General features: G+C 39.0%; 1 protein-coding gene across 5 annotated transcripts in view; it reads right to left on the reverse strand.

The window, feature by feature from the left end:
• PCNX1 (pecanex 1) overlaps nucleotides 1–13,004 on the reverse strand; it is a 134,490-nt gene that overhangs the window by 40,307 nt on the left and 81,179 nt on the right. For all 5 annotated transcript variants that reach the window (XM_039534582.1, XM_039534581.1, XM_039534580.1 and 2 more), the window contains 5 exons: nucleotides 11,025–11,116; nucleotides 9,202–9,311; nucleotides 8,042–8,147; nucleotides 6,017–6,109; nucleotides 3,759–3,909 (listed from right to left, as the gene is read on the reverse strand). In XM_039534582.1, coding sequence (XP_039390516.1) covers nucleotides 3,759–3,909; nucleotides 6,017–6,109; nucleotides 8,042–8,147; nucleotides 9,202–9,311; nucleotides 11,025–11,116 — 552 coding nt within the window. The remainder of the gene's footprint in view (nucleotides 1–3,758; nucleotides 3,910–6,016; nucleotides 6,110–8,041; nucleotides 8,148–9,201; nucleotides 9,312–11,024; nucleotides 11,117–13,004) is intronic.

The following is a 13,004-nucleotide window of genomic DNA, read 5'->3' on the forward strand; positions in this document are numbered from 1 at the left end:
CATCTAAATCTCCCTGGAGAATATCCCGATCCTCTTCCGAATTGGCAATACCCCCCAACTTGGTGTCATCCGCAAACTTTATCAGCCCACTCCTACTCTTGGTTCCCAGGTCAGCAATAAATAGATTAAATAAAATCGGACCCAAAACCGAGCCTTGAGGAACTCCACTGGTAACCCCCCTCCAACCGGACAGTTCCCCCTTCAATACTACCCTCTGCAGTCTCCCCTTTAACCAGCTCCTTATCCACCTCTGGATTTTCATTTCGATCCCCATCTTTTCCAATTTAACCAGTAATTCTTCATGCGGTACCGTATCAAACGCCTTACTGAAATCCAGATATATTAGATCCACCGCATTTCCCTTGTCTAAAAAATCTGTTACTTTCTCAAAGAAGGAGATCAGGTTGGTTTGGCACGATCTACCTTTCGTAAATCCATGCTGTAATCTATCCCAGTTGCCATTGGCCTCATGCTCCGGAACCACTCTCTCTTTTAAGATTTTTTCCATGACTTTGCATACTACAGATGTTAGACTAACAGGCCTATAGTTCCCCGGGTCACTTTTTTTCCCCTTCTTGAATATAGGAACTACATTAGCTAATCTCCAGTCAGTCGGTACAATCTCCGAATTTAGGGATTTATTAAAGATTATCGCTAACGGGCTAGCAATATCCCTCGCCAATTCCCTTAATATTCTAGGATGAAGATTATCCGGGCCCCCCGATTTACTTCCGTTAAGCTGTTCAAGTTTGGCTTCTACCTCAGATACCGTAATGTCTACCCCCATATCTTCATTCCCATCGGTCCCTCTATCACTATTCCTTAGCCCTTCATTAGCCTCATTAAAGACCGAGGCAAAGTATTCGTTCAGATATTGTGCCATTCCAAGATTATCCCTAATCTCCACTCCGTTTAATAGTGAGGCAACATGGGAATAATTGCTCTCTCCCTGCCAGTTTCAGCAGAGAAGCCAAAGATGAATAAGGATTCTCACACTTAACTACCTTCTCATCCATAAAAACAATCCTTCCAAGTCCTGGCTGAATGTCCTTGGAGAGAAGCTTGCACTACCGTATCTGTATAAAGTTTCCTATAGTTTTGGATTTTAGTAAATGTTACAGTTTCTGTATATCAGCAAACATGATTACTTTTTTGAAGAGATGGAAGCTGTTACCATAGCTACTGATAAAATTACATTTCATTTTGATTGTTTTAAAATAATGTTTTTCCACCCATATTTGAATTAAAATGCTTCAGATATATGTCCCTACAATCTAGAACAGGGGTAGGCTACCTGCGGCACGTGTGCCGAAGGCGGCACGCGAGCTGATTTTCAGTGGCACTCGCACTGCCCCAGTCCTGGCGCTCTGCATTTTAATTTAATTTTAAATGAAGCTTCTTAAACATTTTAAAAACCTTATTTACTTTACATACAACAATAGTTTAGTTATATATTATAGACCTATAGAAAGAGACCTAAAAACGTTAAGATGTATTACTGGCACGCGAAACCTTAAATTAGAGTGAATAAATGAAGACTCAGCTCACCACTTCTGAAAGGTTGCCGACCCCGATCTAGAAGAATTTACCATATATACTCTATCGTAAGCTGGTTCGTTTACAAGCCGACCCCAAGGTTACGGACAGCACTCACACAGGCCTGGAATCAGCTCTGGATTATGTCCGTTTTCAATTATGCCCCTCCCTCAGTGATATGAAATTTGCTGGGAAGAGGCTGCAGGGGTACAAGGTGGCCACAACCTCCCCATCACCAGGGAAGTCCACAGGGGTCCACAACAGTCAGAAAGGTGGGAGGCAATAGCCAGGAAATGAGTTAGGATAGCTGAGAGATACTGATTCAAACATCTCCACTGCAGCCTTCAGTAGCAAGGCTTCTTTAGAGCCCTCAGCAGAAATTAAAGTTGTTCCTCGCCCATAGCAGAGCGCTCAGGGAGGGCAGACTACTGCCTGCCCTACCTCAGGTGAATTCTCTCTGCTGTGCAAGGGGCCAAGCCATGGTACATTAGATCTCTAAAATTTCATAATGATGTATATGGATTTAATTTTGCATATACATATTAGTGAGACACACAATATTACAAACATGTGAGCACTGCAGCCTAATTGCAACCAAATTTGTGTGCATGTTAATTCTCAGTCATAAAATTGTATTTAGGTAGGTATTTTTCATTTATATTTTTCATCAAAAAAATGTGATATCAAATCAGACTGATTGTATTTATTTGAATATGTAATCACTGAAATAATGGAATTTAAAACTGCCATTATGGGTATTGATGCTGAGACAGAAATTTACCTGACTAAACTGCAGGTTAATTAGAAGAAGGCCACAAATACTTTCTGGTATGAGATGAAGTTTTAGATACAAATCTGACAGCCCCTCTAAAACTAGGTAAAGAAATAAGATGCTTGCTTGCTTGCTATAAATTTATTTTCTCTTCTTTACTACTCAGCTATCTACTAATTTCTATTTACAGGGCTATTAGAATGTTATTGACCTAGCAATTCTTATTTGCTTCTTGTATGAAATGCTAGATTTGGCTCAGGTTAACAATGAGATGTGTGAACTTTTAAACTTCAATAAAAATGGTTTTTTACCTCTAAACCTGGCTGCCTGCAAACTCAAGATCTGAATGCAGAGTTGGACGGTTCTCTGGTATATTTTCACTAGCCCAATTCAGCAATTGGAGCAGGAACTAGGAGTCAGGAAACTTGGGTTCTATATAGATTTTTTAACTGGCTTGCCATATAATCTTGTTGGAAATATTTAGGCACTGATCAGCATGGACAAATGCTTATGCATACACACTCCACACCATGTGAAGTAAGGCTCCACTAAAGCCAATGGGGCTGCAGGCAAGCTATAGGTGGTCCAATCACACAGATTGGCTTGCAAGATTGGGGCCTTAGTTTCTGTCTGTTTTCCCACTTATACATTTTCACCTTTATAAAGGCTTTTAAGATCCTCACATGAAGGATACTATTTGTATGTAAATATAAACTCATTTTAACACTTTTTGTAAGGATTTTTTTTGGTTAACGGGTATATTTGCTACCTTTTTCAAATGAAAGTTCCTTAGAAAACAAGTTTCATAAAGAGTTTCATTAATGAAAGTAGTAAAATGGAAGTACATTTGTTAGATTTATAGTGCAGATAAATGTACGTTTAAGCATGTATATGTGTAGTTTCACACTTAGTACCCTTTAAAACAAATATAACGCACTGTACTATATTCTATTTTCAGATTTTGGCTGTTATTTCCAAACTAAATTTCTACAAACATGCTAAAAGCATTAGTTTTTAATAAGGACCAATATAGCAAGCTGAAAGTATACAAGTGGGTCTGAAATATCCAAAACAAACAATTTAAACCCTCCAAAATATTGAAAAAAAAGACAGTGAAAAAATATATGTTTGCCAAAATGTTGCAAGAGAAGTTTCAGCACAGAGTAAGTTTTCAACACTTGTAAGATCCTAAAAACAAGGATTCAATGCAACTGCGGTCATCATAACAATAGCATTGCTAATGTGACGCCATCATTATTACTTACTAAAGATACATAAAATGCCACAGGATCAAGCAAGGCATGCTGAGGTAGGAAAGAATTAACACTGTCCATCAGAGACCCTGAAACATTTAAGCAATGAGAAGTTGTGAAGCAAAAAGTTAAAGTAATAGTTAATATAAACTGCTCAACCATTAGTGCAAATTAAAAAAAAAATTACTGATACTTACTTCGGACTTCAAATTGATAATATTCCTTGGTTTTCAGCAATGAGTGAGAGAAGCAGTGCCAAGGAAGCTGCTTTCGGAGTTGAGGCAGCACATAATGGGTTAAAAATCCTACGGAGCCCACGAACGCATACAAAACGTAGCTAAGGACAGGCTAAAGAAAAAGCGGAGTTGAACAAAAGACAGGTTCTCAGTCTTATAAACAAGAAGCAAATCAGTTAACAACTTGATGTTTTCTATAACCTTTATATATCAGCCTGTAAAAGCACGTCTGGACTTCAATTCCTCTTTTAACATGAGAAAGTATGTCAGCTATAAGAATGTAAAATAATGAGTGTTGCCTCTGAGGATAAGATTTTTCTACTTTTGATCTTCCCTGAAGATGGGGTTGCTACCTTTTCTTCTATAGGATTGCTGATCTTTAATAGACAGTTGGTTCTGATTCTTCTGCGTTTCTTCCCTAAAATGGCAAAACTATTATCCTTGAAGGAAGATTTCTGCTAGATAAAAAGGAGGTGCAAGTGCAGAAGAGATTGATCCTCATTCTGGATTATATTTTTAAGATTTTTCTTGAAGAGTTGAATAGCACCCTCTTACTGAAGTATACCCTTTACGTACAACAATAACATCACCTCCATGTATGTGAGCACACTTCTGTTTAAGAATTTTACAGCAACACTCACTATATGTGAACACAGTATCTTTAGAGACATGAAAACGAGAAGTCTGGTGGCACCTTAAAGACTAACCGATTTATTTGGGCATAAGCTTTCATAAACCCACAAAAGCTTATGCCCAAATAAATTTGTTAGACTTAAAGGTGCCACCGGACGCCTTGTTGTTTTTGTGGATACAGACTAACACGGCTACCCCTCTGACATTTAGAGACATGGGTATGCATTTTATATTACAGCAGTGCCTATTGCCAGAGCTAAATTGGGGTTATGAATCATATTTTCATGGGTAGGAAGGTGGTTGTGAATTCACAAAGTTAAAACTTTTCATATGGGTCCGTCAAGAAGCTCATTTTTAAATTTCTGCTGTCTTTGGCCATTTAAAATAAACCAGAGTGTAATAAACTATTTAGTTAACTCAACAGCAGATAACCAGTTGGGGATGAAGGCCACATTCATCAGGGATAGGTGAAGTTTGGACTTTCCCTGGAAAAAACATCTGCCTTCGCAAAAACTAGTGTGGATGTGGTCATCTCTGCTCAACTAGAAGGACCCTCCATCTGAAAACGTTTAGATTTAAAAATAAACCGACACAAATGCTTAACAAGAGCTTCTCTATTTTTGGAATGATAGAGAGCAATAGAGTACTGGAATCCTTCCAGAATTCATGCCATTTCTTTTCTTCGAACTACTTGGAACAGTGATGCTGGACAAACAAATTAGACATTCTAGTTCTTCCAGGTAGCCAAAATCTAGCGTATGTCATCTGTGTAGCAACTTGGCCCATCATATTTGCCCTAGCAATTTGATCTTTTGCTCAGAGTGAAAGTTACATTTGCTTTCAATACTGTAATCAAACTAAACAGTTTTGGAAGGTTTCTCGAGCTACTTAGGCAGCTAGCTTGATGTGTAAATAGCAAATTCCGCCACTAGATCTGCTTAGACAGACTCCTTCACCCACGCAAATCCTGTTGCATGATGCGGCTTTAAGGCACATGTCAAGTTGAAAACATTTAAGGGTATTCTGAAGCATATGCTAATGACAGCTAGGCTGATAGGTGGAAGCTTAGAAAGCAACTGTAAGGAAAGGTCTCCTGTTCCCCTGATATCCTGCAAGGAACCATCTCTCTACCCCCCACTTCCATCCCATGGGAGATGAACACTGTCTAGGAGCGACAACTGGACACAACAGATGAAACCACTTTGAACCTTTTTGTCAGTTTACTTTTTCCCTCCTCTAGAATGAGCCTGTAGGTATTTCTGTGGGTGGGTAGAGTGAAAGAAGGGCATTTTATCAAAAAAAGTGGAGAACCTAGATAGAGAAGTAGGAGCGGGGAGGATGGGAAGAAAAGGGAGAGGAATATTGGGGACACAAAAAAATTGAGATTTAAAAAGGTCTTCATGGCAGGTATTAGTCACACTGTATGTCTGAATAGCACCTACTGTAAGTCATGCCCCAAGCCCAAATGGGGCCATTGGGTACAACCATAAAAGAGTATTAAATAGTAGCATTAGCAAAAAGGCATCTACAAGAAAAGATAAAGTACAAGTATTTTATAAATTGTGAGGCATAATGCAGTAACTTACCTGCAAAACTGTGAATACTGTACTGACATGAATAGCAAAATAGAGTACACCAATGACGAGGCACACTATCAGGTCAGATTGTAACCGTTCATTCTATGGAATAAAAAGAAAATAGCTTGAGAGAACATAAATGTTGGTACTCTTCTTCCAGTCCTAGGGTCACCTCCACTTACCTCTTTGGTTAGTTAAAGGAATATGGGGAACTATTGTCAAAAGAGTTCAGCACTGACCTAAATCTGCTTCCACTGATGTCAACTGAACTTTCCTCTCTAACTTTGACAGCAGCAGCAGTTAGATAAGTGCTTTCAAAATTCCCACCATTTTTATTTCCCAACTCCCAAGAGAGGACTGCAACAAGCACCAGTGCATGGAAGATAACCCTTACTTACCTGGTTTTGATCAAGAGCATTTGCCCAAATGATTTAATTTAAAACATCTGATCACCGCCATACATGAAAAGTTAATGGACAAAACACTTTCATTCCGGATATTCTTCCCTTCCAAAGTTTGAGCCTATTACCTCAATGTATGTAACTGAATTAAGAGCTATTAAGGCCAGAAAGAAACAGTGATCTAGTCTGTCCTCCTGCATAACACAGGCCAAAGATTTTCACCCAGTAATTCCTGCATCTAGCCCATAACTTCATGCTGTGCAAGAGCATCTCTTAGAAAGACATGATCATGTTTTAAAGACTTCAAATGAAAGAATCCATCACATATTTAGGTAAATTTTTCCAATGGTTCATTACCCTTGCTATTAAAAAAAACCCCACATACATTATTTCTTTTCTGAATTTGTCTAACTTCAGTTTGCAACCATTGGATCTTGTTATGTCTTTGTCTGCTAGATTAAAAAGCCCCATACTGTCTATCAGTAAATCTTCTCCCAATGCAGGTACACCTGTATCCCGACATGTGACCCGATATAACACGAATTCCGATATAACATGGTAAAGCAGTGCTACAGGGAGGCGGGGCTGCGCACTCCGGCAGATCAAAGCAAATTCAATATAACGCAGTTTCACCTATAATGCGGTATGATTTTTTGGCTCCCAAGGACAGCGTTATATTGGGGTAGAAGTGTACTTTTAGAACACAATTAATCTTCTCGTGGATAAATTAAATAGACTAATTTTCTTAGGTTTCTCACTTACTGCTTGTTTATGTGAAACAGGATAACAACTGGATACTGTTATTTTCACAAGCATTTACAGTGGATTTACTCTAGGTATCCAAAGAATGTGATAATAAAATTAAGTCAACAGAGCAAGTCTCCAGTGTTACTAGAAGCAACTCATTCTTCATTAAAAAAATGCACCAGCTTTCCTTAGTTTTTAGTGTCTGTTGGTGGGTTGGATTGCCCAAAGCTCTTGTTTATTCAAAAATATTGAGTTAACATCTTTTGGCAACTATCACTCTTTTCCACTTGAGCCTTCATACACACACCAAGTATTATGGTGTTTATTTGGGTACATATTAAATTATGAACATGAGTTACAGAACATCATCAATTATTCTTCACTGCTCTATCATTTGGGAGTTCTGGCCTTCCTAATTGTATCTCTTTTTTGATAGCTTATATTGTCAAGGCAAAGGTAATACTTTTTCTCAAGGCTGTGCATTTTTAATTGGGTGTATAGATAAAGATACAGTGTGGTTTCAATACTGATAGTCAATGAAGCAACAGATTCAGCACTTTTATACTCAAAGTGGAAATGCATTCTAAAGGTAGATGGTCTTCTGAATGTAAAATTTTGACTCAAATACCCATTAGCATTAACTCAATCCTTAAGGAGTTATTTTCACCATGTTAAATATAAGTACCTAAAATTCTTGAAGTCAAATGAAAGTCAATGGGACTCGAATGCCTTACACCCTGAGGCTCCCTAAAAGTCCCAGCCCTGGATTGCAGAGTATATAGTGCTAACAAATTCCAACTAACTCAACACTAAACTAGTACATACTCTATTGGCCAGGATTCAGTATATGTCTGGGTTGAGTTTTACAAAAAGCCAGCCTACTTACCACTGAATTTCTAAGTTTTTCAGGTAAAGGATCTTTGACTTCAGACAGAGGATCCTCTGGGTTTTTGTCTTCGGAATTAGGAAAAAATTTTGATTGTACTAAAGAGCTAAAAAGATGCAAAGCAAGAATTCACTGTGATAAATACATTGATTTGGGTGGGTTTAGAAGAGGTAACAAAATCAGAGGCCTATTATAAATTAATAGAACATAAGCGGTTCCGATCTACTATCTTTTGTGGCTTAACTTACTTAAAGGAGTTTAGAAATCTCAACAGGTATATAAAGGTAAGCCTGTTTGCTTCATCTCTCTTTTACTGAAAGGAAAAGCTCAATAAAATCTGTTCACATTTTCCACTCCCCACCTCCCAAGTAGTCTCTGTTGGTCCCAGGGCCGGCTTCAGGCACCAGCACTCCAAGAAGGTGCTTTGGGCGGCCAACAGAAACGGGTGGCACGTCCGGCTCTTCGGTGGCGGGTCCCTCAGTCCCTCTCGGAGGGAAGGACCTGCCACCGAATCGCCAAAAAATAAAGTGGCAGCGGTAGAGCTGCTGCCGAAGTGCTGCCGATTGCGGCTTTTTTTTTTTCCCCTCCTCCCCGCTTGGGGCGGCAAAAACGCTGGAGCCGGCCCTGGTTGGTCCAAATGCAAAATAGACAACCAAGGACTCTAGTACTAACTAAAGCTCTAACAGACCAACCCACACTCCTTTAATTTGTAGGGCCATGTTGACCAATCAGCCAAACTCTTAGTAGATGCTACTAGTAATAAAGCTTGATATGGCCACATTTAGAAGCTTTTCAAAGTATTTTTATGGTGTCTTTACCAATAGTATCTAGGTGGCTCACAACCTTTCGTGTATTTATTCTTGCAACATCTCTATGAGGTAGGTAAGTACAATTATCCCTATTGCATACACAGGGAACTCAGATTAAGTGACTTGCCCACTGTCACAAAGGGAGTTGTGGCAGCATAGGGAACTGTACCTGGGTTTTGAGAGTTCCCAGCCAGAATCTTAAGTACCAGACCATCACTCGCCCCCCACTTTTTGTTTTCCACAGGGTTGGACCAACATCAGTTTCAGTGGTACTACTGGGTTTCTATTAATGATCACAATGGATCTCCCTTGAGGGTTGCCTTGAGGACAGATATACAGTCAGACACTTACAAAAGTACAGAAGGGTCACTACTTTGTCTGCTGAGATGATAGGATATCGCTACTAACAAGCCACAGAATATTGAGAAGAGGACTGGAATATGCTGGCCATCCCAAGAATCCTGGGGACAGAAGAATTAAATTTTAACAGAAAGACAAGGATATATAAAATCAATATCACAAATCAGAAAACTTGTAAAGTAATAAGAAAAAGGAAAGATGAAAAAAGTCATATGCTTTTCAAAATAAAGGTATTTTGTTAAAATGTTCACCTATACTTTCTGTAAGTTAAAGCCTTTAATCAGTTTTTATGCCCGTTAAATAAAGGCTTGAACTGTCTCCTGTTCAAGTCAATGGAAAACTCCTGTTAACCTTAATGATCATGTCTTAAGAGTGCTACGGTCTGATCAAGCATAAGATTAGAATGCCCATGTTCATACACTTTATTTATATAATTAGTGCTTATTTCATAAATATCTACATATTCGCTTCTAGTTTGCCTATAACCATGTTATGTAAGTGGTGAATACCATATGAACACTATAATAAATTGTTTTCAACTTTCTCTTGTGGTACTTGTTGACACACTAGGACTGAGTCTTCTTGGAGTCGGGTTGCTTGGGAATGCAGCCCAAAGCTGGTGGTAAACTCCATCTAAGGCTATAATAAATTAGTGTGCCTGTTTACTATGCTGCATCACTTGGGTTCAAAAGTAATTCACAAGGAATCCTCATTTTGGTTTTAGAAGACTGCAATAGTTTTATTATTTGACGTTTATTTTACAAGTACCACACAGTCATGTAATTTACCCATGTAATTAAATGTTCAATAGTTTTAATGTACTGTACGTACTATTTACCACATACCACATGATCGTAATCCCTTACAAATTATTTAAATTGAAGTTCCATTCTGAAAAGACTATGTAAAAAAGTGTCACCTTCTTACTCAATAGAACTAATCCTTTTGTAACGTTTGCTGACTTTAGATGAAAACAAATATTTATTCTTTTACTCCTACTATGCTGGATCTGCAGGGATCAGATTGATTTAACAAAGTTTTGTTCTATCTTGTATATCAACTGATTTGTTTACTATCATCTAATCAGTTACACCCCTGCAAAGATACTGAAAACAACTGCAGATCAATAGGTTCACCAAGGGCACAATTAGGCTAGTAAATCTTTCCATCATCACAAGTAATAAAAGAAGCTAGGTTGACTCTCAAAGCCCAGGCTGAGCATGCAGGACCGACAGTTAGAAAAAGTCAATTTACTTGTAAACTGACCACATTTGACCTAGAAATCAATGACACGCTACACACAAACATGGAAGTCAGAGTGTCATTTTTATAAAGTTGTTTTTCAAAGTTAAACTGTACTTTGTGCAAGTATACATTTTTATTTGTTCCCTTGCGCTTGTCAGCTGCCTCTCAACCCCTCTCCCATAAACAGATATTTACCACTTCGGCAGAGCAAACTATACCCTGCTTTCTTTGCATCATCGGGAGTGAGTTTTTAAATTCAATCTTTTGGATGAATTAAGAAAAACACCAATGCATGAAGACAGTGCAATTAGTTGATCAGCTGTTATGTGCCCCACACAAGAATCAGTGCAGAAAATAAATTGAAGGGAGATGGGGAGAGCTTCACTGAACACAAGCGCGTATTAGATTGTTACATGATCTTATGAAATTAAACATATGGCAAAGTAAGTGTAAAACCTTACCAAATCAGAATGGTAACACTTTGCACTCACTTTTCACAAACGTAAATAAGTAAACAAAAGTGAAAGGCAGAATCCTAAATATTTATATACTATCAATGTTCTGCTCACCTTCAGGGCGCCATAACACAATCCATACAATAATGCTACTGCCACAATACTACAGATAAAACTGTAAAGGGCTGCAAGCAGGCTTGTAGTGGCTGGAAGTAAAAGGGGGGCAAAAAAAAGGATCAGCTGCACAAACGTGAAGACATAAGCCTTTTTAAAGTTGATTGAACAAAAAACTACAAAAATTGCAACACTTCGTTGCTTCAATACCTGCTCAGATGTTAGAAAAATGCTACCGATTACTACTTCACAAATACAGTCTCTCTCCCGCCCACAAGTTATTTTTTTAACTGAGCATGATTTACATGTTTTCCTTACCATTTATTCAACAGCACTGCCTTGGGAATAGTCAACTATTGCTGCAGCAAACGCAGTAGCTGAAAGCTAACACTATGTTGGACCTATGTGATTAATCTTCTTAATTCTCAGCAACAGACCAGGGAATATTTTCTCTTTTATAAAAAAAAAAAATATAAATTTAGAAGCTGGAGGCAATTTGACACTTGATACTATTATGGAAGGTTAAATTCGGAGCCCTGCATAGTTGATAGTACTACTAATTTATATAATCTGTTCTCATTTTGGTTTTTGTTGATGAATATTTCTTGCCAAAAAAATGTTTTTGAAACACATCATTGAAAAAGTTAAGGTGGGCACCTAGTAATGAACGCATATGTTTTGGGATAAGGAGATTAGGTAACGCAATAGGTGAGCTTGGTAATGAAGTGATGAGTGAGATATTTTCAAATCCTAGTGAAAGTGCAAGTTGACATGGCATCAGGAGCACTGCATGACTGAAAGTGTCTACTCAGAAATCTGAGAACACAAGGATGCTGCAGGAAAGGTATTAATTTAAATGTATACCTAATACAGTAACTCCACACTTGAAGTTGTCCCAGTTAAGGTTGTTTCGTTGTTACATTGCTGATCAATTAGAGAACATGCTCATTCAGGGTACGTCTTCACTACCCGCCGGATCGGCGGGTAGCAATCGATTTCTCAGAGTTCGATATATCGCGTCTCATCTAGACACGATATATCGAACCCCGAACGAGCTCCCGTCGACTCTGGAACTCCACCGGAGCGAGTGGCGGTAGCGGAGTCTACGGGGGAGCCGTGGATGTCGATCCCACGCCATGAGGACGGGTAAGTAATTCGAGCTAAGGTACTTTGACTTCAGCTATGCTATTCACGTAGCTGAAGTTGCGTACCTTAGATCGACCCCGCCCCCTAGTGTAGACCAGGCCTTAGGGGTGTTAATGTCAGGGTGTCCCCCTCCGTCCTGCTCCTACCCCCCGCTTATCCCATCTCCATAGAGCAGGGGGGACACAACAGGGCTCAGGATGGAGGAAGCTTGCTGATCTACTTAAAAAGGCAATGTACTTAGAATGGCAATGTGCATATCCCCCTCCGCCCCCAGAGTGTGTGTGTCTGTCTGCCATGCTGTCTCCCTGCCCTCCATTTGTGCTGCCTTGTAGAGTGTGAGGCTACATTAACAACAATGTGTTAACCCTTGAAGGCTCAGCCAAGTGCTAGTTCATCATTTAGCAGCAAGGCATTCCCTGGGAAATAGCCCACCCTCTGACTTCCACCTGAACCAAGCTTCACAATCATCATTGCTGTGTACGGTATTAAATTGTTTAAAACGTGTGAGTGAGAGAGAGAGAGAAAATAGTCATTTGTCTGGTGAAAAAAATTTCCCTGGAACCTAACCTCCCCTATTTACATTAATTCTTATGGGGAAATTGGATTTTCTTAACATCGTTTCACTTAAAGTTGCATTTTTCAAGAACATAACTATAACGTTAAGTGAGGAGTTACTGTATTTAAACTGTGCCCATGAACCCTCACAATACAGGTACACTGAAGATGTTTACATCCTCACCACAACTAAAATTAGTCAAAAAAATGTATTGGGCACAGGGCTGCTCTTTTGCATCCCCTGGCCCTGAGAAGCGTACAGTATGCCTAATTTACCTG

Source organism: Mauremys reevesii, linkage group 4, assembly GCF_016161935.1.
Source record: "Mauremys reevesii isolate NIE-2019 linkage group 4, ASM1616193v1, whole genome shotgun sequence".
NCBI lineage: Eukaryota > Metazoa > Chordata > Testudines > Geoemydidae > Mauremys > Mauremys reevesii.